Consider the following 23,282-nt stretch of genomic DNA (forward strand, 5'->3'; position numbering starts at 1 on the left):
GCCTGAGTGGCACCCTGATCTGCCAAGACCTGCTTTTCTTTTCTCCAGGAGTGTCAAAAGTCCCTGCCCTTGGGCAGGGCCGAGACTCAAGGATCACCCAGATCCCGATCAACCCTAAGATGGAAGAGATTTAACGCTGGGCCTCATGACCAAGCCCAGCCCAAGCGGGGGGGAGGGAGGGAGGGAGAAACGCCTTTTTGGCAGCGCAGGAGCAGACCCAGCTGCTGTTGGCCCCTGGCATCCAGTGGACTGTGAGGCAGGGCTGCCAGCGGTGGGTGGGTCCTCAGGAGGAGGAGGAGGCTGTGTCAAGTCAGCATTTCCCAGTGACACTTTGAGCCCAGTTCCAAGCTCCCAGTCCTCTCTAGGGAAGGACAGGCTGTTTTTCCTCCTGGGGATCAGCGGAAGGAACTTCCACCAAGGAGCATGAGGCTTCCGGGCACCTCCTGCGTCTTCCTCCTCTGGGTTATGATGATGCTCCCCGAAGCAGGTAGGCCTCGCTCCCCACCTCCCTCTGGAAGGGGGAAGTCTGGAGCCGCTGTGCAAGGAGGGGGACCCATCGCCCAGGACCCTCTGATTAAGCCCCTCTCTCTTCACCCAGACAGAGAAGCCTCTGCAAGAGAAGGCAGGACTCCTGCCTCACCCCCCACACACACACCTACACACACACACACGCCCCTTTTGCCACCCCAGGGCAAGGAGGGAGAGGGCTGCTGGGGAGACTCATGGCCTGAAAGACCCCGGAGGGCCCCTTGAGCCGGATGGAGGGCCCAGGGAGAAGGGGGCAGGGGGGGGATGCCCTCAGGGCGGAAGGGGCTGCCAAGGGACCCCACTCGGCCTCTCCAGAGGAGCCGGCTCCTCCCAAAGGTTTCCCGTGATTTGCAAGGGAGGAACCGCGGGGGGCCACCTCTGCCAAAGGGACCGGGATGGAGGCGGCTACCAGAAGGCAGAATTGGAAACTTTCCGTGGCATGAAGGGAAAGATGGAAGGCACGAAATCCGAGCTGGGCAAACCTCTCGGGCAGACCCTCCAACGCCCCTGAGGAATGGGGGCACCAGATTGGGCGCTGTCCAAATCCGGATGCCAAGGCAGAGAAGGGAATGCCCGCTCTGGCTCTGAAAGCAGCCCAGCAGTTCTGCCCATCTCTGGGTTAGGGTTAGGGTTGGCGAAGGTCCCAGGCAAAATGGCGGGAACTGAGTTCAAGTCCCACCTGAGGCCCAACAGCCAGGGGCCGGCCCCTCCCTCTCAGTCCGCCGGTGGGCCAATTCCTGGCCCAGCCGAGGGATCCCACTCTGAACAAAGCAGGCCCTGTCCTGGCAGGGAAGGTGCCAGGAAGGGGGGGGGGGGAAACCAGTTTGCCCTGTATGAGGATTGTTTGCTTAACTTTCTTTTGATTCACTCTGAGGGAGCAAACTCTCTGTCAGCCGCCTTGGGCTTTTGCCAAAGTAAGAAGCGCGACTGTGCGGAGGGGAGCCCTGTTTTTCCGCCTCAGTCCGTGGGGGCCAAGAGAGTGGGGCCCTGGTTGAAGCGGAGGCTCTTGGAGAGGTTAAGGGCTACAAGCTGCCAATCCCAGGAATCTGGCTGGCCGCTTTGGGGGAAACTGGGCAGGTCCTCATCCATCTCCCTGGGATCACCTCAAAGGGCCCTTTCAGCAGGGCAGCTGAGCTGGGGGCTCCCCCCACCCCACCCCCCCCACCCCCCGTGAAGACCATGAGGTCATCAGCCGATGAAGTGGGAGGTCTTGCAGGTTGCAACTCCCTCGTGGGGAGCGGGGGGGGGGTGAGGGGAGAAGGGCTCCTACCCCTTGGCTTGGGTGGGGCTTGGCAGGGAGGGAGGGGGGGCTTTTTCTGGAGATGAGGGGATCCAGATAGGTCTGGCAGTAGATTCCCCTCAGCCAAATCCTGGGAGACCGTGGAGTCCCGCATTCCCTCCATGTGTGTCAGAACCTGGGATATTATTCCGGCTCCAGGAGGGAAGTGAAGGGGGCTGGAAGGCTGCACGGAGAACAGAGACAATGGCTGCGGATATGTCTCAGAACCGGCCGACTGTGACGTTAAGTGGGGTTTTTAGAGCGATGGTGCAAGTGATTGTCCCCTGTGTCGCTTTCCCACCTAGGGGCCCAAGACTCCTGCGCCAGTCTCTGTGGGGGCTTCCTCGCCACCTGCTCCTGCCAGGCCACCTGTGAGAACCTGGGAAGTTGCTGCCCCGATTATTGGAGATTCTGCGTGAAGATCTCGCCCTCCTCCGGCTCCCTGCTTGGTGGGAAAGACTTCACTCTCCTCAACGGGACCTTTGACCCCAGGGATCCGGTGACCTGCAGGTGAGGCCAGGGAAAGCCTTCTGCCTTGTGACCTGGGGGTGGGGGGAGTTCAGGGTCAGGGTCAGGCCTTAACTTCTCCAACCCAAAAAAGTTCTATGCTCAGCCGGAATATGACGTGGCTGATTGGAAGACAATGAAAATGTGATGTAGCTGATGGAGGAAGAGATCGGCCTGCCTTAGGACCCCAGACTTAAGGAGCCAGAAGGGACCCTGGAGACCCCTCCCTCTTTCTGGCCCTGACAAAGGTCTCTTCAATCTTTCCTTGAAAACCTCCACTGACGGAGCACCACGTAATGCCAAGGGCCGGGCGATTCCTCGGCAGGATGGCTATCCCCGGAGGTTTTTAAGGAGAGACGGGACACTCACTTGTCTGAAATGGTCTAGAATCTCCTGCTCAAGCGGGGGCTGGACTAGAAGACCTCCGAGGCCCCTTCCGGCTCTGTTCGGATTCTGATCCAAGGCCCGGAAATGACTCCTCACTTCCAGTTTGTTCCTCCTTTGGGCAAAGTTTCCACTTGCTTCTTCTGCCTTCCCTTCCAATATTAACATCTCGGATGGCCTTTCTTCACCCCTTGTGGGGATCTCCCCGGATTAAGGCCAAGCCAGGTCCAAAGTCCTCCTGGCCGTGTCTGAGCCGCTGCTTTCGGTTCTGGCTGCAGTTTCTGCCAGGTCTTTTAAGAAGACAGCTCTCCCCACCCACCCACCCCCGGAGTCCTTAAGGGTGGTTCAGAACCAGCCTTCAGCAGGTTTCCAACACCCCCCCCCCCTTATCCTCAGGGCTTGGGAGGGGTTTTTTTAAATGTTATTCTTGCTTTAATTGAGCCATTGTACTCAGGTATGTCAGCTATTCAGCGTTGCTGGTGGTTGGAGCAGCAGATAAGCTTCATAAAACAATAAATAATAAGAGCTGCCAGCCCCCTCCCCCCTCCCCCCCTGCTCCTCCCCAGGCTGGGCCCCTCCAGCAAGGAACACCACCAAAGAGAGCCAAAGTATAGGAAGAGCAGAGGGGTCAGGCCTGTCTCCTTCCCAGAGGGAGGGCTGATCCCTTCCCATCACCCCTCCTCCAAACTCCCCCCCCCCCAAAACAATTCTCCCTGGGGACTGGCTGGAAGTGCTGGCTAGGGAAGGAGCCATATTGCTGTAAAGCAGCAATGTTTTAAGCCATAATCATCGCAATGATGACAAACCACAGCTTGAACTGTCTTGCTTTGCATGTAATGAGTCTAATCTCATATATTAGTTTCACCTTTTAAGTTGAATTACTGAAATAAATGAACATTTGCACGATATTCTAATTTTTCGAGTTTCACCTGTAGAAGTATGAAGTGCGATTGCTAACTTGCAAGTCCCAAACCGAGAACTTGCTTCCCTCCCCTGCGGGGGATTCAGGAGGATGCGGTCGTCCTCCAGGCTGACCCTGGCATGGCTGAAATGTAGTAACATCCAAAATTAAATCAGAATCCAAGGCAAAGTATTCCTCCAAGTTCCAATTGATTAAGAGAGTCATGTTGGCCCATCTGGAAAAACCCGAATCCGAGCTTCCTGGGGTTTTCCCCCACCTAGTTGAAAGGTCTTGCCCCCCCACACCCACAAGCCCATCATCCCATGGCCCAATCTCCCACTGCCATGCTGGCAGTTCCACCCACCCAGTTCCAGTCAGGTGCAGAGGTGCGGAGACAAAGGATAATGACCTTGGATTCTAGAAAGGAATTTTATTTTGACAACATCCATTCTACTCCTTACTATTCCCCCCTCCCAATTCCCCACTAATGAAACAGCAGAGAAGGCTAGAACGTTCGTGTGGGAGGCCAAAGATCCAGAGAGAAGGAACACGACTGCAGGCCTGACATATGTAGGCTGCCAGGTAGCAGAGGCCCAGGACGGCCAATGACGTAGAATCGCTGTGTCTCCCGAAGGCAGGCAGAGCAAGTGGGGGGTGGGGGTGTCCGGGTGGACGTGGTGTGGACGAAGGGGCGGTTTGGAGAAAAGGGGCTTCCCCCTCTTACGGTGCTCCAGAGGACGTTATGGGGGGAGCCAAACCGGCGGGCGGGAGGTGGGCCCACCTGGAACCAAGAGGCTGCTGGGGCAGAACCTCAAACTACAAGGCGGAAGAGCTTTTCCACTGAACCCTGGAGAGAATCAAGAATAAGGCACGGCAGGAATTCTCAAACTCGGCCATGCCGTGACCAGCAGAAACAAGAAATGAACTCATGTGAGACCCCTCTGCACGAAAATCCTCAATTACTAGATGCTCTACCAAAAATCCTAGCTCGTCCATTTGAGCTGAACTGTCCCAAAAGGGGAAGGAAAGACAGGAAGGAAACCGAGGCCTGCAGACTAAACTCTTGTGCAGCGCCCTCCAGTGGCAGCCACCTCCCGCCGAAAGCAGTCCCGGAGGTTTCCTCCTTCTGCTGGGTGGCTGGGAACAAGGGATGATGCCCTGGCAGAATCCAAGAGTGGAGACCTCCCCCAGGCACCATGGACATGGCCTCGGGGGCCCTACGCAGCTGCCGCCTCCTCCTCCTCCTCCTCCTCCTCCTCCTCCTCCTCCTCCTCCTCCTCCTCTGTTTTGTTTCGTTGCAAAAACAAGAGTCTTCCCGAGCTCTGGACCTCAAGGAGCAGAAATGACAAACATGGGAAGTTTATTTCTCTGAAGATCTGAAGAAGAAATCCTCTCGGCTGCCCAACGGGGCCTCTTCTGCAGATGCTGGTGGGAACCATAAAATAGATGATGGTGATGATGATGATGATGATGACGATGATATGTCCAAGAGCTCGTGCTGAACAGGCCTTTCCATGCCAGAGTTTGCCATCTCCAGGGGAAGGAGGGAAAATTGGGGCTCTTGGTGGGGAAAAAGCCCCCTTGAGGGTCCTGAGGACCCCCGTGGCTGGCATGACCCCCATCTTTGTAGGGAAAGGCCACATCATCGTGGCATCCGAGTTTCCTTGCCAGGTGGGAGCCGAGAGTCTTCCCTGAAGAGTTCAGTTCCTTTGCTGTTGAGAAGCAACTCTAAAGGGCAGGTGAGAAAAAAGCACCTGTCCTTTGGAGGGGGGGCATCCTTGGAGTGTGCTGTGCCCCCCCTGCCCAAAGGGTGATAGGAGAACTGAATTGCTCTCAAGGCCAGAAATAAATTCCTGAGCTAATGCTCAGTTTTAAATATATGCGACTTGTTTCTATTGTGTATTATTACGTTGTATCGTCGTGTTGGCTTCGGCTGATGTTCCTTTACACCATTTAGTTGCCTGAAAGGGTCTATAAATTCAGAAACAAGGTAGAAAGAAAAGGAAGGATAAATAGGCCACAAGACAAACTTTTCAAGGAAGAGAATAAACCTAGCAGGGAAACTCAGGAAACGGCTCCATAGAGAAGGGAAAGGAAAGGAAAACGCCATGGGAAGATGGGGGAAGAAAGTGGGAATGTGGGTGTGAGGTGGGGGGGAATGCAGGTGAGACGGTCATGGCCAGAGGAAGGGTGGCTTGCATGCCAGGGACCTGGCCCCTTGGTGGCACCCCCCGTGCAGGGGTGAAATTCAGCAGGTTCTGGAGAACCGCTGGTGGAAATTTTGAGTGCTTCCCAGAACCAGCAAATGCCGCCTCCGGCTGGCCCCAGGAGTGGGGAGGGAATGGGGATTTTGCAGTATCCTTCCCCTGCCGTGTCCAGCAAGCCCACGGCCACAGGACCGGTAGTAACAAAAATGAATTTCACCGCTGCCCCCGTGGCATTTGTCCTCAACCCCGGCAGGTTCGCCAGGACCACCGAGACCCAGGGATACGTCGGCCGGGATGGCCGGCTGCACTGCATTTCCCCTTTGCTCTACGAAATCGGCCTGGTCAGCCTGGAAGTTTCTGTGGACGGTGGGAAGACATTTCCTTGGTCGGCATCTTGGAGTTCAGGTCAGCCGCTTCTCCTTCCCCTGATTTGCACGTCCTCCTCATTCAGGCAGGGAGCGAAGACAAGGCCTGCCTTTCCTCCAGTGGCAACTGCTCTGGAGCGATGGGGGAAAAGCACCTTTTCCTGCTCCCAAATCACCAAACAGCCCAACGAAACGGTTCTGCAGTGCGATGCAGGCTGCAGAGATGAGGCTGGGGAAAGAGCAGCTGAACCGGCTTCTTCGCCCCCCTCTCCCCCTGGGCCCTGGCTGCTCCTCAGGCAGCCGCAGTGGTGGGTCTCAAAAAACCCAGTTGGAGCCTCTTCTGTAGCTGTGGCCGGCTTTCCGGGTCCACTGGGGGAACCTCTTCTAACCGGTTCGGTAGATTTGATGAACCGGTTCTACCGAATAGGTGCGGACTGGTAGGAACCCACCTCTGGGTAGCAGGGAGGGGCAGGTGGGGGTGGAGGTGACGGGGGGAGGGGTAGAGACACGGCCTCCCCAGTTCCCCCAGCAAAACAAAATGGGCCGGTGTGTTTAGTGGAGATAATTGTCCTCCTTACCTGGCAACAGGTGAGGGAGCAGAAGCCCATCACCTCCTCTTTCCTTCCCCACCACAGTTCATCACAACAAGGTTCCCCCGTCAGAGAAAAGCACGCTGGTGAATGAAACCAAGTGGCAATACTACGGCACTCCGGGGACGGGGGGACCCCTGACCATCACTTGGAACCCCGAGGTGCTGCGGTCCAGCCACGTTCACCTAGAAGTCTGGGGGTACAACGAGACAGGTAGGTGGCTCTCAAGATTTCAAGATGTAATGAATTTGTATGCCGCCCAACCCCGAAGGACTCCGGGTGGCTCCCAATCCTGCACGCCACGTTCCCATTGCCAGGAAGGCGGATTGGATGGAAAACCAAGGGTGGAAACGAACCACCTGGCGACGGTCATCCGAAGGTCACATTTCTAGCGGACGGAAGGAGGCAGCCGTAGGAGAAACCGGTCGCCTTCTGACCTGGCTTGGGGGCTTCCGAAAGCTCCTCGGTCAACCGAAGCTGGGGCTGCAGAAACAGCTGAGGGCATTTTCTAGGCGTGTGGGCGGTCACTGACCAGGTTACCCGGTGAGGGAATGAACAGGTGGCGTTAAATCTCTGGTAGAGGAGGGAGGCCTCCATATAGCAAAGGAGGCCTTCAGGGGGCCCATCCCACACTCTAACTTCTGCTTCAGAGAAAAAGCGGGTTTTCAAAGAGAGGCCCGGCTGCAGTTCTCCAAATCCCCAGGATGGCGTTTCCACAGATGAGGTGCCACCGTTGGGGAAGCACGGCCCCCCTGCCCCGCTCTGGGGTGTTTTCCTGCACCCGCCCCCTCAAATCTCATGGGGCCGGAAGCTCTGATCACAGATGGGCGGTTTCACCCATCAGCCGCCCCCCCCCCCCCCCGTTCCATGGAAGGCTGCAGAGGGAGAATGAATGCCCCGAATTGCACCGGGAAGCCTCTGGGAAGCCAGTAGCACCTTGTGATCCGGTGGGGTTACTTTACGTGGTACCCCCAAAACTGTCTCTGCTCTGCTGCAATCTAAACCGATTACAGAGCCCCCCCAGGCGGCTTCCCACAGCTGCTCCACAGAAAGCGCATTGGGGTAGCCGAAGAGGGCTGCTGCCAGGCAAAGCCAAGGGTGCCAGTCTTAGGGACAGGGGCCGGCCTGCCTGCCTGCCTGCCTGCCTGCGTGGAAAGTGCAGCTGCCAGGTTTGGGTTCCTGGGAGCCCCCACTGCCCCATCTGCGGCTTTTCTTTTCCCCAGGAGGACATGGGGGGAAATGGGGAGGGCTGGATCCAGCAGCGTCCTCCCCGCAGTGGTTTTTGGTGCAGCTGGTGGGATCTTTCATGTCTCTCCTTCCTTCCTTCCTTCCTTCCTTCCTTCCTTCCTTCCTTCCTTCCTTCCTTCCTTCCTTCCTTCCTTCCTTCCTTCCTTCCTCCTTTCCTCCCTCCCTCCCTCGTCCAGGCAAGCCTTACTCTGACAGCTGGGCAGCTGAGTGGAAGTACCTCTACTCTCTGAAGAGGAGCCACCCAAATGAGGGGCGCTTCGTCTTCCTGCCTGCTCCCTCTGCTCAGTACGGAGGCTGGGAAATGGGCGCGTTGAGGATTTCTGCCAACGAGTCTTCCGAAGGCCAGCCGTGAGTATCCCAGGCGTTTCTGGGAAGGCACGTCGATGCCCTCTCAACCACGACCGGCAAGCAGGGGGGGCGAACAGGGGGGGGGAAAGACACGGCTGGTGGTCCCCTTTTTCTCAAGCAGCCCCCCCCCCCGGTTAGCTCAGCCGATCGATCCCACTCAGGCGGCCCCTCCCGGTTCTTCCTGGTGAAGCCACTTCCCACCCTTGGGCCCCCCATCTTCCCTTCATCCAATAGGGGCCTCCTTTGAATGGCTTCCTGGAATCAGTCCTAAAACGGGTCAGGCCCAAGTAGTCTTTGGCTTGGGGACCTCCAGGAAAAACGGCAGAGAGTCCCCCCAGACTGGGAACTTCAAGGAATCTGGGAGGAAGAGCCGGCAACCCCCAGCTTCTTCTCCAGAGAGCAACAGGGAGGACTCCGGCGACCCCACTAGATGAGGCTGAAAGGAGGGGCCACCAGCGCTGTTCTCCAAGACAAAACGGACCGAGTCCAAAATGCCCCCCCCCGTAGAAATGAGCTGCTCCCGCGAGCAGATTTGGCTGCCCACCTCGCGTCCTGGTGACTCTGCCAGCCCCTTTGAGTCTTCTCCCTCTGGTTCCCCCCCCCCCCCCGACGCCAGGAACGTGGCCGCCATCTGGAGCACGGAGCACGCCATGGCCTGGCACCTGGAGGAGGCCTTCCGGAAGGACTCGGCTGCCTGGGCTGTGGCCAAGTGCCAGCAGTGGGACAGGAAGGAGGCCGACCTGCCCGGGTTTCTGGAGGAGATTCCCGACTGTCCCTGCACTTTGGCCCAAGCCCGGGCTGACTCCGGCCGCTTTCACGTAAGTCCCCGCTGCCCGGCCCGGAGAGGCTGCTCAAGGCAGGCGCCCTCCAGGCTGCCCGTTCAGGGGGCCTCCCAGGCCCTGAGAGGCAGGGCTGCCTGCGAAGGGCTCTGGGTCAAAGCAGGAGTTGGATGGGATGGTCAAACCCTGAGAACTGGGGGTGGGGGGCGAGGGGGGCTTCCTAATGGCAAAAGCAGAGATGGAGAAGGCCCTGCAAAGGGTCCCCTTTGGGCTGGGGGAGGGGGGAGGGGCCAGGCTCTCCGGGGGGGGGCTCCCCTACCCCTGCCCCTCCCACTCTGGGAATGCTCTCCTGCCCCTTGGGTCACGTGAGGCAGCGGCTGGACGGGGGCCCAGATGGTGAGGCTGGCTCCTTATCAGCCGAGCAGGTGTTTCCTCTTGGCCCCTGCGGCTCCCTCCGCCCACCCGCCCCCAGGGCACGGCCTAAGAGTGCCTGGCGGTGCAGAAGGGCCGTGGGTGCGCTAGAACTCTCCCCTCTTCCGCCTCCTGGTGGGAGCAAAAGGAAGGACCCGTTGACCTCCTCAAGGGAGGGTGATTCTACAGGCAAAAGACCTGGGCAGCCAATGAGCTGCAGAGAGCGAGGCTTCTGGAGGGTTGGGCAGGGGGTTGCCAGCCGCCCCCCCCCCATTCCTCTCCTCTTCCTCAGACGGTGCCAGGACTGCTGAAGGGCCCCCAGAGGTTTTGGGCACAGGAGGCGGGTATTCACTTCCCTCTCCCAGTTTATTTCTTTGTCAGGTTCATGGAGCCTCACCCGACTGGCATGGGGGTTGCCGCCTGCCCCAGCCTCTCGATGAGACGGGCAGCACAGAAATAATCTGATCTGAGCCGTAAATAAAATCACTTCCCTGCCACAGGCCAGAGGCTGGTAAAGGGCACCACACCTTGGCACACGAGGAAGGAAGCTGGGCAGGGCCTCCCCCCCCCCCGCACTCCTCTCCCCTGGCACCAAAGCAAATCGGCTCCAAGAAGAGAAGATGTGGGCAGGAGGAATGTTTCGTAGATGACTAAGCCAGCAGGTTTCGCAGGCTATCAAAACTCCTTCTTTGCATGCCGGGATTTTGGGCCGAAAGGCAACGCACAGCTACCCCAGCCTGGCCCAGGGATCAAGGCACCAGGCTAGAATCTGGGAGGCTGGGAGTTCCAGTCCCACCTTGGGCATCAAAGTTGCCGGGGGCAACCCTGGGCCAGCCACCCTCTCTGGGCCCAATCCACTTCACAAGGTTATGGAGGAGGAGGAGGAGGAGGAGGAGGAGGAGGAGGAGGAGGAGGAGGAGGAGGAGGAGGAGGAGGAAGAAGTATTAAGTCTGTCGGTTGCCTTGAGAGACTCACAAAGTAACAAAGGTGGGATCCAAATGGAATAAAGAAATAAGCTATTACTCTAAAATCATCCCCAACAGCAGAAGACAGAGCCAGGGAACCAAAGGGGAGGGGGCACCCCACATCAGCTGGGAGGGTTGGGAGGCCCAGGGCCGATTTCTATGGATCGCTCCAGCAGGATCCGTGACCCACATCCGATGACAGCCAGTCCTAGCCTGCATAAAGTGTGTGTGGAGGGGGGGGGGGGCATTGCACTGCTCGGACCCAGCTGAAGCCTCATCTGAAGGCCCTTCTGTGATGCGGGTGGGGGAGGCAAGTGAGGCAAGGGGGCACCCTGGCTGGCTCAGCATCCTCCAGGTGGTACGCTGGGCACTGCCTTGGCCCGGAGCCTCCCCCACTCCCTGCCTGCCTGCCTTGGAAAGAGAGTCAGGGTCAGGTTAGGCGAGGGTTAAGGTGGCCGTCCCTGGCGGGAGGATTGGGCAATGCCACTTCTGGGAAAGAGTGGAGGAGGAATTGCTCTCACCCCCCCCAACCCCCCCCCCCAGCCACAGGGCAGGCCGCTCTGGAGAGGTTGCCTGAGGAAGGTTGTGCCAGTTACGCCCTGGGGGGGGGAGGGAATTATCCGGGCACTCTACCACCCGAAGCAGGAAGGGGCCTCCCCTGGAGGGGGAGGAGGCAGCTGTGGGGTCCTTGGGGCTCTCTGAGCTGGCTGGGTTTCTTACAGGTGTTTCAGGACCCAAGTAGGGAACATCATCAGTGCTAGATGGGAGGGGGGCTTATGGAGAGGAGGAGGAGGAGGAGGAGGGGGGTTTTCTGCCATTTCTATGTGCCAATTGAACTTCAGCTTCATCAGCCCATCCAGGGTTTTGTCCCCCTTCCTTCTGCCGGATCCAATGTGGCTCAGGCCGCCCTGTTGCCAGGCCTCTGAGAAAGGCAGGCAGAGGACAACAGATCCCATCCTCAGGTTCAGCGGCCCTTTGCCCCCTCTGCCCTCAGCTGCCCTGTTGGAGAAACGCCCCTTCCCTGCCCTGGCCTCTGGGGAGCCCCCCCCACCCCACGGTCTGGAGGGCGAACAACCTGAAAGGACGCCCCTGGCCTTGCCCTGCCCAGCCCCCCCACCCCATGGTTCCCTTTGCCAGGGGTTTGGCGCTGGTGACGGAGGCTTCCAAGGTGGTGAATCTGGTGAGCCTTTGGATGGAAGTTGTGGAAACGGCACAGCTGACCCGTTAGGTCAGAGGGAGAAAAGAGACAAAGACTTTTCCAAAGACTGGAAACCTTGTATGGACATTTGCTGGACATTCATATAACAAATTGATAAAAGCACGAGAGATAAAAATACAAAATATGAAATACAAATGTGTAAATTTACGTCCAGATGACAAGTTTTCTTTTCTTGTTTTGCTTCATGTCATAACCAGAAAAGCTTCAGTCTTTCTCACTCCCTCCTTCTGCTCCCCCCCCTTTCTTTTGGCACTCTGTATCTGTTGGATAGTTTGTTTCCCCCCCCCTCCCCCCCCCCAAACCGGGTCCTTTTTTGTATAAAGAAGCAAAGGCTGCAATGATGATAGACAGACTTGGGGAGTGGAAGGGTTGAAAGGAAAAGGGAATTTCAGGGTAAGGAAATGAGGAGGAGGGGGGTGGGGGGGGAGTAACTCCTTGACAGAAAGAAGAGTGGAAAGTGTCCTTATATATATATATATATGTTTCCCCCCCCCCCAATCCTTTTCTAATCTTTGGATTCTTTTCACTTTGTGCTTTTATTACCTGGCAAGAGAGTCTGCTGTGAACAACTGAGCAGCTGTTCCGCCATCTCAGTGTTTGAGGCATGGAAGGGAATCGGAGGAGCCCACAGAGCCACAGTTTTGCCAGGGATTTTGACCTCGGCCTCTTCCTCCCATTTCAGACGGATTACGGGTGCGACCTAGAGAGAGGCAGCGTCTGCACCTATCACCCCGGGGCGGTTCACTGTGTCCGGAGTGTTCAGGCCAGGTGAGGCTCTTCTGCCCTCGGACCCGACGTCGCCCCCACAACCACCCGTCGTCACTTGGGGTGGGGCGCACACAAAAACTGAAAACAATTCATGCCCCATAAGTGTTGAAAAGGGGCGCAAAACTCCCGGCAGGCGAGGCGACCTCTGGGTCCGAGCTCTGCGCTGGGAAAAGCCGGATCTCCTCCGGGGCCTTCCTGGGGGGCCCCGACCCTCCCCGTCCTCCAAAGGCCTTGGGGCTTACGAGTCCTGACCGTTTCCCCTTCGCTTCTCCCGCAGCCCCCGGTACGGCGCGGGGCAGCAGTGCTGCTACAGCGTTTCCGGGGCCCAGGTGCTGACGGGGGACTCCATGGGGGGCAGCACCCCGGACCGAGGCCACGACTGGGGAGCCCCTCCCTACAAGAAGCCCCCCCGCATCCCAGGCTTCTCCCACTGGCTCTACGACGTCCTCAGCTTCTACTACTGCTGCCTCTGGTCCGACCGCTGCGCCACTTATTTCAAGCACCGGCCCTCCAGCGGCTGCCAGAGATACCGGCCGCCCCGAGCCGGTAGGTTCTCTGCCTGGGCCGCCGCTCCCTCGGGCCAGACGGAGCTCCACTGAAGCAGGTCGCCTCTCCTGGGTTGGGTCCTGGCGGCCAGGAATCCCTGCAGAGTCCGTTCCCTGAAGGGGGCTGGCTGGAGGGGCTGGGCAGCCCTAGAGCCACGTCCGGAGAGACAGGACTTCGGGGGGAAACGTAGTGCAGGGAACCCCGAAGAAAGTCCAGCGGCCGCCTATCTCTCCCACACTAGGCGGGGGGTGGGGGGGCTCCGATTGGGTGAGAGGGAGGACGGAAGGCATCCGGCTGGGCTGAGCCTTCTCTCCACCGGTTCCCCTGGGGGGGGGGGGGACAGAGCCCGCCCAGGCACGCAGCGTTGGCCCCTAGCAAGAGCGGGCGGCGCGGGTGAGGGTGGGTGGAAACTCCCTCAAAGGCAGAACTGCCCAGGGAGGGAAAAGGACGCCCCGCCTTCCTACTCTCTGCTCGGCTTTGTCTTTTTTTAATGACAGCTTCGGCTTTTGGAGACCCCCACTTCATCACTTTCGACGGCCTCAATTTTACCTTCAAGGGCCTGGGGGAATATTTGGTGCTGGGATCCGAACGGACCAATTTGAGCGTCCAAGGGAGAACGTGTCGGGCTCAGCTGCTGAACGGAGAGCCAGGTGCAGCTCCCCTCCTTGGCTTCTGCCCCCCCCCCTCACCCTCTGGAGGATTCATGGGGGGGGGGGCGGGAGTCAGCAGCCCTGGACTCTGCAAAAGAGCAACGGGGGGGGGGAGAGGCGCTCGTGTCCGTGTCCTGCCCCCCCCCCCCATAGAGGCCGATGTCCTAATGGTTTTAAGTGGGATGGGTGGGTTCCCTGGCTCCCCGCCCCCCCAGCAAGACCTGCCAAGGGGGCCAAGAGCCCCAACCACTCTCCATTAGCTGATGGAGCAAGTTTTGGTGAAAGGGGTTTTAGCCTCCGGCCAAGGGCTTCCCTCACAACAGGCGGGTGGGTGGGTGGGGGCGGGGAGCACATCCTCTATGGTCAGGCAAAGTCCGACCTGCCAGGGGGGGGAGGGGGGGTAGGAGAAATCCAGGACAAATGCAAGTTCTGACCTGAACCCTCGACTCCTCCCAGGGACTCTGAATTCCCAGTCAGATGCAGGATAGGGAGGGTCTCCCCCCCCCCTCTTTTCCTTTCTTTCCTCCTTTCCCTCCATCCCTGCATTCCCCACTGGGATTGACATCTCTTCTCTACCAGGGAGGAGGAGCTGAACCATCCCACTTACACACACACACACAAGCACACACACACTCCCCTTAAAAAGGGCCCTCCCGTCCTGAGCACCAGTTTACAATTTCCCTAAAAACGTCCTTCAAGGAGACCAGGGGGAAGGGGCTTTGGACAGAGATTTGGGGTCGGTTCCTGCGCAACACCACAGGGCCGCAACCCAAAGATCAATTCTCCCTTGCTGCCTGCCCAGGTGAGCTCAGAGCAGTGCTGGGGGGAGGCTGAGAGCTGGAAGGGGCCAGGCTACCTTACACACACACATACACACCCCAGTGGTGTCCTCACCTCATTCAGTAGGGTGTCCCGCTAGCCTCCCTGGTTGCAGCTCAAACGTTTTGGATCCCACTGCTGACACCAATTGCCACGGAATCAAAGCACAGGACCCTCCAGCCCAGAGCACGGTGGCCTTTAAAATGTCTCCTGCAATAATCTTTTTGCGGCTTATCCCAAGCCAAGGGTTGGGGGTTGGGGCAAAGGGGCCAGGTGAAGTCCTTGGGGGGTGTTTGGGGGACCCCCATGGATCTGTTTGTGACTGCGCTGCCCGGCAGGAGCCGAAGCCAACGTGACCGGCCTGTCAGCGATCGCCATGCGGGAGAAGGACTCGGACGTGATTGAGGTTCGCATCCGAGAAAACTCCCAGGAGTTGGAGGTCCTGCTGAATCAAAAGGCCCTCAATTTTTCTGAACAAACCTGGATGGACTTAAAAGGTAAGAGGAGGAGGAAGAGGAGGAGGAGGAGGGGGAGGAGGGGGAGGACAGCAGTTAAGTAGGGGTGCAGGAGGGGGTGCAGTGAGAAGCCTTTTGTGTCAAGGCTAAAGGCGGCCATGCGCTCAAGAGAATCACAGAATCATAGAGTTGGGAGAGACCTAAGAGGTCATCAGGTTGAGCGTGATTTCCTTCTGGCATTTTTCTGGGGGGAGGGGGGCTCTGTTGACCTTTCTCAGCATGGAGCCCTTTAAAAGATGGGAGGGGTCTTCCGTTGGCAAAGAGGCCATAGGACGAGGAAGAGGGGAGACCCCCTCCTCTCTCCCCCACTCTCTCCATTTTGAGTGCCCCCTTTTGCATTCTGCTGGCTGTCCCAGCTCTGGTCAGTCACTTGTTTCAGATGGTATAGGTTCTGCTTGAACAGGGGGCTGGACTAGAAGACCTCTAAGGTCCCTTCCTAGTCTATTCTGTTCTATTCTAAATGATGACACAGAGCAGCGCCACCTGGTGGCCAGAGCAGGATGGCTCCCAGGCAAGACTTTCCTCCCTTCCACTCCACTCCACTGCCGGCCGAGGCTCAAGGGTTGCGGCGTGGAGTCGGTCTCTTCCCTGGCTCAGCATCTCCCCGGAGGACCTTCTGCGGAAGCCTCCCCTTGGCCCATCAAACGGAAGGAGGTTCTGCTCTGACTCTGAGCTGCTTTGAGCTGCAAAAGTTCATCCCTGAAATTAGGAACCGTCCGGGGGTTCCAGACGAGACCCCGGGCTCGAACCCCGGACGCTCCAACGGGGTCGGAGGGGCCCTGCAGAGGGAGGCCCATCCCTGTTGAGGGGGGGGATGACCCGGAGCTTGCAAGGCCTCCAACTTCGGAGGGAGGGGGCGGGAGGGGGTCCGGGACCCCCATGGGGAGCAGCCCTGCATTCTTGCCAGCCCCTCCGGCCTTGGGATTGCCGGGCTCTCCCCGTGTCTCCCCCTCCCAGGCCTCTTCCTCTACAGCAGCCCCGGGCACAACGTCACGGTCATGTTCTCCTCCGGAGCCGGTGTGGAAGTCGGTGGCCATGGAGGGAAGGTGCTGAGCCTGACCGCTCTGCTGCCGGAGACCTTCCGGGGCCAGACGGACGGTCTCTTCGGGCTGATGAACGGCAGGCCACAGGACGACCTGACCCTTCCCAACGGAACAGCCCTGGGTGTGGCCAGCAGCGGCCCCCGGGAGCACTTCGCCTTCGGAGCAGAGTGTGAGTACGGCCCCTGCTGGGCAGGGAGAAAAGGGAACCACGCGGGGAGGATGGGCAGAGCTGGGCTTTGGTGTGTCCCCCCCCCCCCCCAGGGATGCAAGACAGCCAAAGGATCCCCTGCGTGTTTTCTGCAAAAGGAAGAGAATTTAAAACCGAATAAAAACACAAAAATGAAAGTAGGCAAATCCTGGGGCGCTTGGAAGTCAAAGTAAATGTATGCACCTCCGACAAATTTCTCAGGCCATTAAAAGAAGCAGCAGTGAAATATTATCCCAGCTGTGCTAATACGGCTCCTTCAGCTGTTTTTTTTATATATAATTTTTTTTATTTTTGAATAAACATAGACAAAACACAAACAAACACCACAACAATATCTTCCATTACAAATCGTAAAAAGTCTGTCAATTGGTTACAAAGAGCTTTCGTGCATCCCTTCCAAGTCATCACCTACAATTCATATCAAGTTATATATTTTAATTCAAATATATTCATATATATATTACTATCATCATACCTCAGTCTTCATATGACTATAAAATTGTTTTTAAGTCCCTTTATATAAAATATTCCAAAATTTAAAGCGAAACCACATGATGGCATTCCATTATCTATTTTCAATTATCATCCAGCAACAATTACATCTTTATGACACTTTCTGAATAAAAATTAATTATGTTTAATAACAAAGTGTCTAAACTCCTTTCTTAATCACTGTTTATAATTTATATCCATTTTCCCTTTTATCTTGTCAATACAAATATTACATTATTATCATTATCAATCATTTATTTAACAATATCCGTCATCATTTCTTCTTTTTTTGTCTTAGTTTAACTAAATCTAACTTACTCTTTTTTTAATATTATAAGCTTTCATACATAACAGAGTTTCTAAACTTCCTTTCATGATCACCATTTAGAATTTATACCAAATTTCCTTTTATCAAACCAATACATATGTGTACATTGTTATCATTATCAATTATTTATCTAACTATATCTATTATCACTTCATTTTTAACATAATGCTCTAATTTTAACTAAATTTGACTAATATTTTGTTATTAGTTTTCATATCTCAACCTGTGTCTTTCCAGTAATAGTGCAGTCCTATGTCTTTTGCCATTTGTGGAATTAGTCTTCTGGTTATTTCCTTAATCAAATTTGTGTGGACTTCTCTTCGCAACTTGTTGCTTTTGACATATCTTGTAAAATCTCGAGAACCTCCGTCAGCTTCTTTGATCAGCTTATCTGGTTATCAGTAGTGCTTTTGTCAAAAGTTTCTCTCCTTGAATCCATCAATTCTTCTCTTTTTTCTTTTTCTATACCTTGAAATCTGGGGTAGAGCTCCTTTCTATCTCTCTTCCCGTTCCATGTTCCACTCTTTCCATCTCCAACCACACTGAGTTCACCATCAGTATTCACAATTATCTTGCCTCTTTGTTCATTCCTCCCCTGGGTTGCTAGGACTCTAACCTCAACTTTTCCATTTGAGGGATATCTTCAAGTCTTCCATCGAATTTCACTGCATTACAATCTATATTTTCCAATCTCTTCTCAATTCTCTCTGTTGTTTCTAATCATTTTTGAATTTCAAACATAATCTGTGGTAATGTTATGGTTTCTTTTTGGAGCTGTGCCATTCTTCCAACTAGTAAACACTGCCACTCTAGTTTCAAAACAAGGTTTTGTTTTCATTTCTCTCCTGCTGCCAAAGAAGCACCCAAAGAGCACCTGCGTAAACAACCCATGCTCTTATCCTTATCTCTTCTGTAAACAAGCTGAAGCCTTTGAAGTGCAAAGTCAAAATGATCAAAGAGGAAAAAGAGAAAGCAATATTCCCAGGACTCGACCTCCAAGTGGCAGTCCAACTTCTTTTCCCTCTGATATTACTACCCTCTTTATATTCCTTTTATGTCTTCTTTTATTCCAGGCTTAAAAGAAACAAAATTCTTAAATGGAGCAAAATAAAGAGAAAAAAACCATCCAAACCGATATTATAAAAATAAAGAAAAATATTTAATCCATAGGTAAAAAAAGAAATGGAAGAAGAAAAACCAATATTTTCACTTTAAAAAGTAGGAAATATTTGCAAAACTTCCATTCATAAAAAAGGATAACACACTGTCCAATATAGCTTAATTTCGTCGCTTATTTTCTTTTCTTTGCCAGTTTAATTTAGCTTTGATTTCTTTTGTGGGGGGGGCAGTCTCTTGTATAACAATAAAATTTCATCACCAGATGGACACACTTTCTCTTTCCAGTTTCCTCCCGTTGTGGAGCTGTCCCAACTTCAGCAGCTTTTGGCTGCGCTTTTGTCACCAGCAAGAAGAGATTCTCTTGGATCAATCAGGGACTTTGCGACGTCCCTGAGATCAACAAGATGTACTCTTCCCTGTCACTGTCTCTTCGGGACGGTTTACGTCCAAAAGGATCGTCCAGTGGCAAAAAAAATCGACTGGGGTCTCGGAGCTCGTCATCGCCTGTCTCTCGGCTCTTTCAGCTGTTAAGTCCCCTCCATCTCAAGGAGCGACGCCTGCTCTGGCCGGTCAGAAGTCCAAGTGGGAAGGGCTGCTGCCCTTTTGCCCCACCCAGGAGAGGCTGCTGGTTGGGAGCCATTTTAAATCACGGGATGCCCCCCGTTTGGTGCCAAGCTACCCCTTGGATGTCTCCATGGGCCCTTAACGGTTGATTTTTACTGTTTCACTGCATTGTATGTATCTGATATGGCCGCCCATCCAACACAGGTTCTTATTAGAGGCTATGGCTCTCGCCTGGGGGGGGGGAGATGGCAGTAAACCCCCCCCCCATTTCTCTCTCTTAAACCAGGGGTCTCCAACTTGTGTGCTGCAGCCCACTACCGGGCCGTGGCCTTTTTGCAACTGTCCGTGTGAGTCTCACACGAGCGTCACGGGCACTCAGGGCCCCCTACTCGTAAAAAACAACAGGTGCACGAACAACGCGTGCAGAACCACCCCCTTTCCCCTCCCCCTCCCAGTCCAGGATGCCAACCCAGACTCCTCATCCACCCTCACTGTGCAGCCCTGTCAATCACCCGCTCCCAGAGACTCCTTGCTTTTAAGAAATCCGTCAAGGACCCGTATTAACTAGCTTCAGTAGGCAAAGTAAAGGAAGCTCTCCCTAACCTTAGCCCTCTCCTCACCCCTCCTGGGAAGCCCCTTTGGGAGAGCAGGGAAGGCTGGTCTAGAGGCCACCCAAGGAAGCCGAGATGAGTCAGCGAGAAAGTCTCTGCTCTCTTGGAAGCATCCGATCCTCCTCCTCCTCCTCCTCCTTCAAGACTTGCCCGTTTTCCTTCCTTCTTTTCAGGGGCAATTAGGAATGAAACGTCCCTTTTCACCTACGACACCCAGGGCCTCCGGGACACCTTCGTCTCTGGACCGAAGCACCACTCGTCTTTCGTCCCCCTCTTCTCTCCTCCCCAAGACGTCAACCAGACTCTCACGCAGCAGGTGGCTTCCGTCTGCCAAGCCGACCCCTTCTGCCGGTTCGACATCCTAACCACCGGAGACGTTGCCCTGGGAAACGCCACTCGGTCGTCCCACCAGCGCTTCAGAAAACTCCAGGAGAGCTTAGAGCCAGGTAAACCCACCCTGTCCCCCGAAATCCTCAGCAGCACAGAGGCTTCACCTCCAAGTCTGCTGCCTGCGGCCGGTGGCATCTTACCTCCGGCACGGAGCGGTCATCCAAAGGACAGAACCGGCAACCCCCAAGGACGTTCTGGTCACTCTGCCCGTCCAGCCTTCAGCTCTGTCCCATAGCCATAAGGGAGGTTTCCTGCAGCCACCAAGGGCCTCCGAGTCACCCCGGCTGTGTGGGGACACTAACTCGGGTCCTGGCAGCCCCCAGTCGGTTGAAGTCACTTTATTAAACCGGGATGAATGGACATGAGTGGCCTCCCCGATGTCTCGGAGGGTGGGGGGGGCTGAAGTAACCAGAGGGGAATTATGGCAGGTGAGGCTGTGGGTGGCCGTTGGGGGCAGATTTTAGCAGATGCCAAGATCTTCTGCGGACAAGGAACAGCCAACCTGCCCAGATGCCAGGTGGGTGGAGTGGCCTTGCGAAGGGCACCAGTGACTCCAACACACACACACACACACACACACACACACGCCACTATGTGCGCTCTAGAGGAGAAAGGAAGAAAAGGGTAGGGGTCCGGCTACGTGGCCCGGCTCAGCACTGCCACTCGGTCACTCCTGAAACAGCCCCATTAGAGCCCCATTCAGTCGACCCTCAGCGGCTCCCTTTGTGGGGGGGGGGAGGCTTTTATCTCTAGGCTTTGTATCTGCAGCATGCCTGGCCCATTGGAGGGGCCCCATCAAAAACCCTCCTGGTGTGTTTCCCTCCCCCCCCTGCAGTGGTTTCGTGCGGCTGGCTGGCTCCCCCCTCCAATGGGGAGAAGAAAGGGACCACGTACCTAGCGGGGTCCCTGCTCTACTTCCGCTGCCATCCCGGCTACAGCCTGGTGGGCTCGGTAACCAGGAGATGCCAGGAGGATGGGACCTGGTCGGGAACCCCCAGCAGCTGCGTCCCCAATGCAGGTAGGACCATTAAACCCCCCCCCAGCCCCTCCCCACCGCCCCCTAAGACAGAGTCAGCGCCACGGATCTGGGCTTGCATGCTCAATGAAGGGGAGGGGGGGGCAGGGACAACCCGGGGGGGGGAGGGGGGTCGTGCTGGGAAAAGGGGCTGCGCAACTAAGAGAAGCTGCTAGGAGCCCTCTGGGTGTCATCTCCCCCCTCTGGCCTGACGGAAAGGAGCCCCATTGTGACCTTATAACGCAACCTCCCCTCCTTGGCTGGACCTCTTGCAATGGGAAGACGGGGGCCAACACAACCCTCCTTCCAAGGCCCCGGCTTCCTCTGCGAGACAATTGGGGAGGGGGGGGGAAGCAAGGCAGGCAGGGGGGGTCGGGTGGGGAGGGGCAGAAGGGATTCCAGGAGTTCCCAAAGACTCACAAGATAAAATTCAATCTGGGGGAAGTTGGATTCACTTAGGAAAACACAAGATTGCTTAATGGCCACTGTAAAAATGGTCGTAAAATTGGGGCTGATCACATGGTGACTCGACACACGACGGCATCCGCCTGGAAGCAAGTTTCCAATCCCAGCCCTGGTCGTTAGTCAAGGATTGGCCGCAATCTGACGTTGCTTCGCTTCTTCACAGCCTCCCATCTCAGCGCAGGGCTCCCCACTCGCGGGTGAGGTTTTTGGAGGCCGTGGAGGAAGGGCTTACGCGTCGCTCATGGGCCCAGAACCTCTTGGGGGGGGGAGAGAAAGGACCCGACCCCCAGTTAGCAACCCCCGTATCCCCCAATGAAGGGTCCTGGCGAGACCGAGGCCGTTCGGGTCACGATGAAGCAAAGGAAGCCATCCCATCTCCACCTCGACCGAAAGGGATCCCGGTTATCTTGGGAATCTGCTGGAGTCAGTTCCCCAATTCCAGTTCCGGCCGTATGCAATACAGCAATTATGCCTTGCCACATACCTAGGGGGCATCTAGTCCAGCCCCCCCAACCCCCAGTGCAGGCCTCCCCTCCCGCACCTTCCCTGCTGAGGCCCTTGGCTTTTATGTCCCAGGAACCAGCCTGCCTCGCTCAGCACTGGCGATGATCCTGAAGGCCGTCTTCATCTTCTGGATCGTCTGGTGACCCAGCTAGGAGGAGATGCCGGCAGAAGAGCCTCTCTCCACTCCACACACCCCTCCCCTCACGAAGGCAACCAGAGGAGTCCCCGCCTCCCCCTCCCTCACCGGGGGGGGGGGGTCCAGGCAAAGGGGCTTTAGTGGGAGGGGGGGAGGCCGTTTCATCATCAACCAAATGTGTAGTTCACTCCCAGGCCAACCTTGTGCCCCCTCCCCCCCCACAAAAGATGGCCCCAGGAGGCCGGGCAGAAGGGCGCAGGCGGGCAGCCTAGCAGGGTCTCCTCAGGAGGCAGGGGCAGCCCCAGACCTGCCCCTCCTTCCTTGGGGAGGGAAGGGACGCCCGGAATGAGAGGATCCCGGCTTTCTCCCACTTCAGAGTCCCGTGCCAGCAGAGTCTTTAGATCAGGGGCCCCCCAAACCCGGTCCCCGGGCTCCATCCGTGGGATGCAGGTGGCACACAAAACCAGCCCCCCTCCAGTCCACGGAAAAACCTCTTTCCACGGAACCGGTCCCTGGTGCCCAAAAGGTTTGGGGCCACCCACTGCCCTAGATGGCTGGTTTCACTTGAGCCTCATCACCGGGTCGACATCCCTAGCTGATCCCTGGTGGGCTCAGGGCAGCCCTTTCTCCCTCGGGGGTTAAAATGAAGGCCCCATCCAGAGCGGAGCAGTCACCCAGCCCAAGGCTTCCTGTGCAGAGGCCCCAGGTGGGTCCGGTCCCTGTCTGCAGCCCACCACCACGAATCAGGCCTGAGTCATTTGGCGGTGCTTCCCCTGGAGAGCCATCCTTCCAGGGGCCCCTTCCCCTTCCAGGGGCCATTTCACAGAAAGAGGCACTGTGGCTTTCAGGACCCTCACCCAATAGCCTCCACCCTCCCCACCCCACCATCCGTGGCTGTCCCAGAGGAGGAAGACCAGTGGTGGAATCTAATTTTTTGGCCCACCGTTTCTGTGGGTGTGGATTGGTGGTCATGTGACTGGGTGGGCGTGGCCAGCCTTTCTCACTTTTTAAATAATTCTTTTTACAAAATTATACAAAAAAGGGGTCCAATGATCGCATGGGTCACAGATGTGCCATGCGATTGTCAGAAGCTTTTTTTTATTACTGGTTCGCAGAACCAGGAACAGTCGTCCCTATTGGTTCAGCTGAACTGGCCCAAACTGGGAGGATTTCACCCCCGAGGAAGACCAAGGGCATGGCCCCGAAGCCTCTCCCAACCTCTGCCCCACCTGGCACTTCCAACCTCTGCCCCACCTGGCACTTTCTGGAAAAGAGGGTTAAGAATGGGAGCCTCCCCCCCCCCCCGGGGGCAGCCATACGCTTCCAAGGCCGCCAGGGGAAAGGCGGCTGATGGGTTTAAGCGCCTTGAGCAAACGGG

The 23,282-nt window shown here is 56.3% G+C and overlaps 1 protein-coding gene across 1 annotated transcript; it reads left to right on the forward strand.

Annotated features, from left to right (window-relative positions):
- Positions 1 to 278: 278 nt before the first annotated feature.
- On the forward strand, positions 279 to 22,314 carry SUSD2 (sushi domain containing 2). Its single transcript, XM_014068712.2, has 14 exons — positions 279 to 487; positions 2,113 to 2,317; positions 6,060 to 6,211; positions 6,807 to 6,974; positions 8,186 to 8,357; positions 8,974 to 9,175; positions 12,414 to 12,499; positions 12,777 to 13,045; positions 13,543 to 13,695; positions 14,853 to 15,011; positions 15,987 to 16,241; positions 19,568 to 19,840; positions 20,620 to 20,802; positions 21,841 to 22,314. The coding sequence occupies exons 1-14, from the start codon at positions 424 to 426 to the stop codon at positions 21,909 to 21,911; spliced, it is 2,412 nt and encodes an 803-aa protein (XP_013924187.2). The 5' UTR covers positions 279 to 423; the 3' UTR covers positions 21,912 to 22,314.
- Positions 22,315 to 23,282: the final 968 nt, after the last annotated feature.

This window comes from Thamnophis sirtalis, unplaced genomic scaffold (assembly GCF_051295495.1).
Source record: "Thamnophis sirtalis isolate CommonGarterSnake01/CBP01778 unplaced genomic scaffold, rThaSir2_p1.2 scaffold_4, whole genome shotgun sequence".
NCBI classification, from domain to species: domain Eukaryota; kingdom Metazoa; phylum Chordata; class Lepidosauria; order Squamata; family Natricidae; genus Thamnophis; species Thamnophis sirtalis.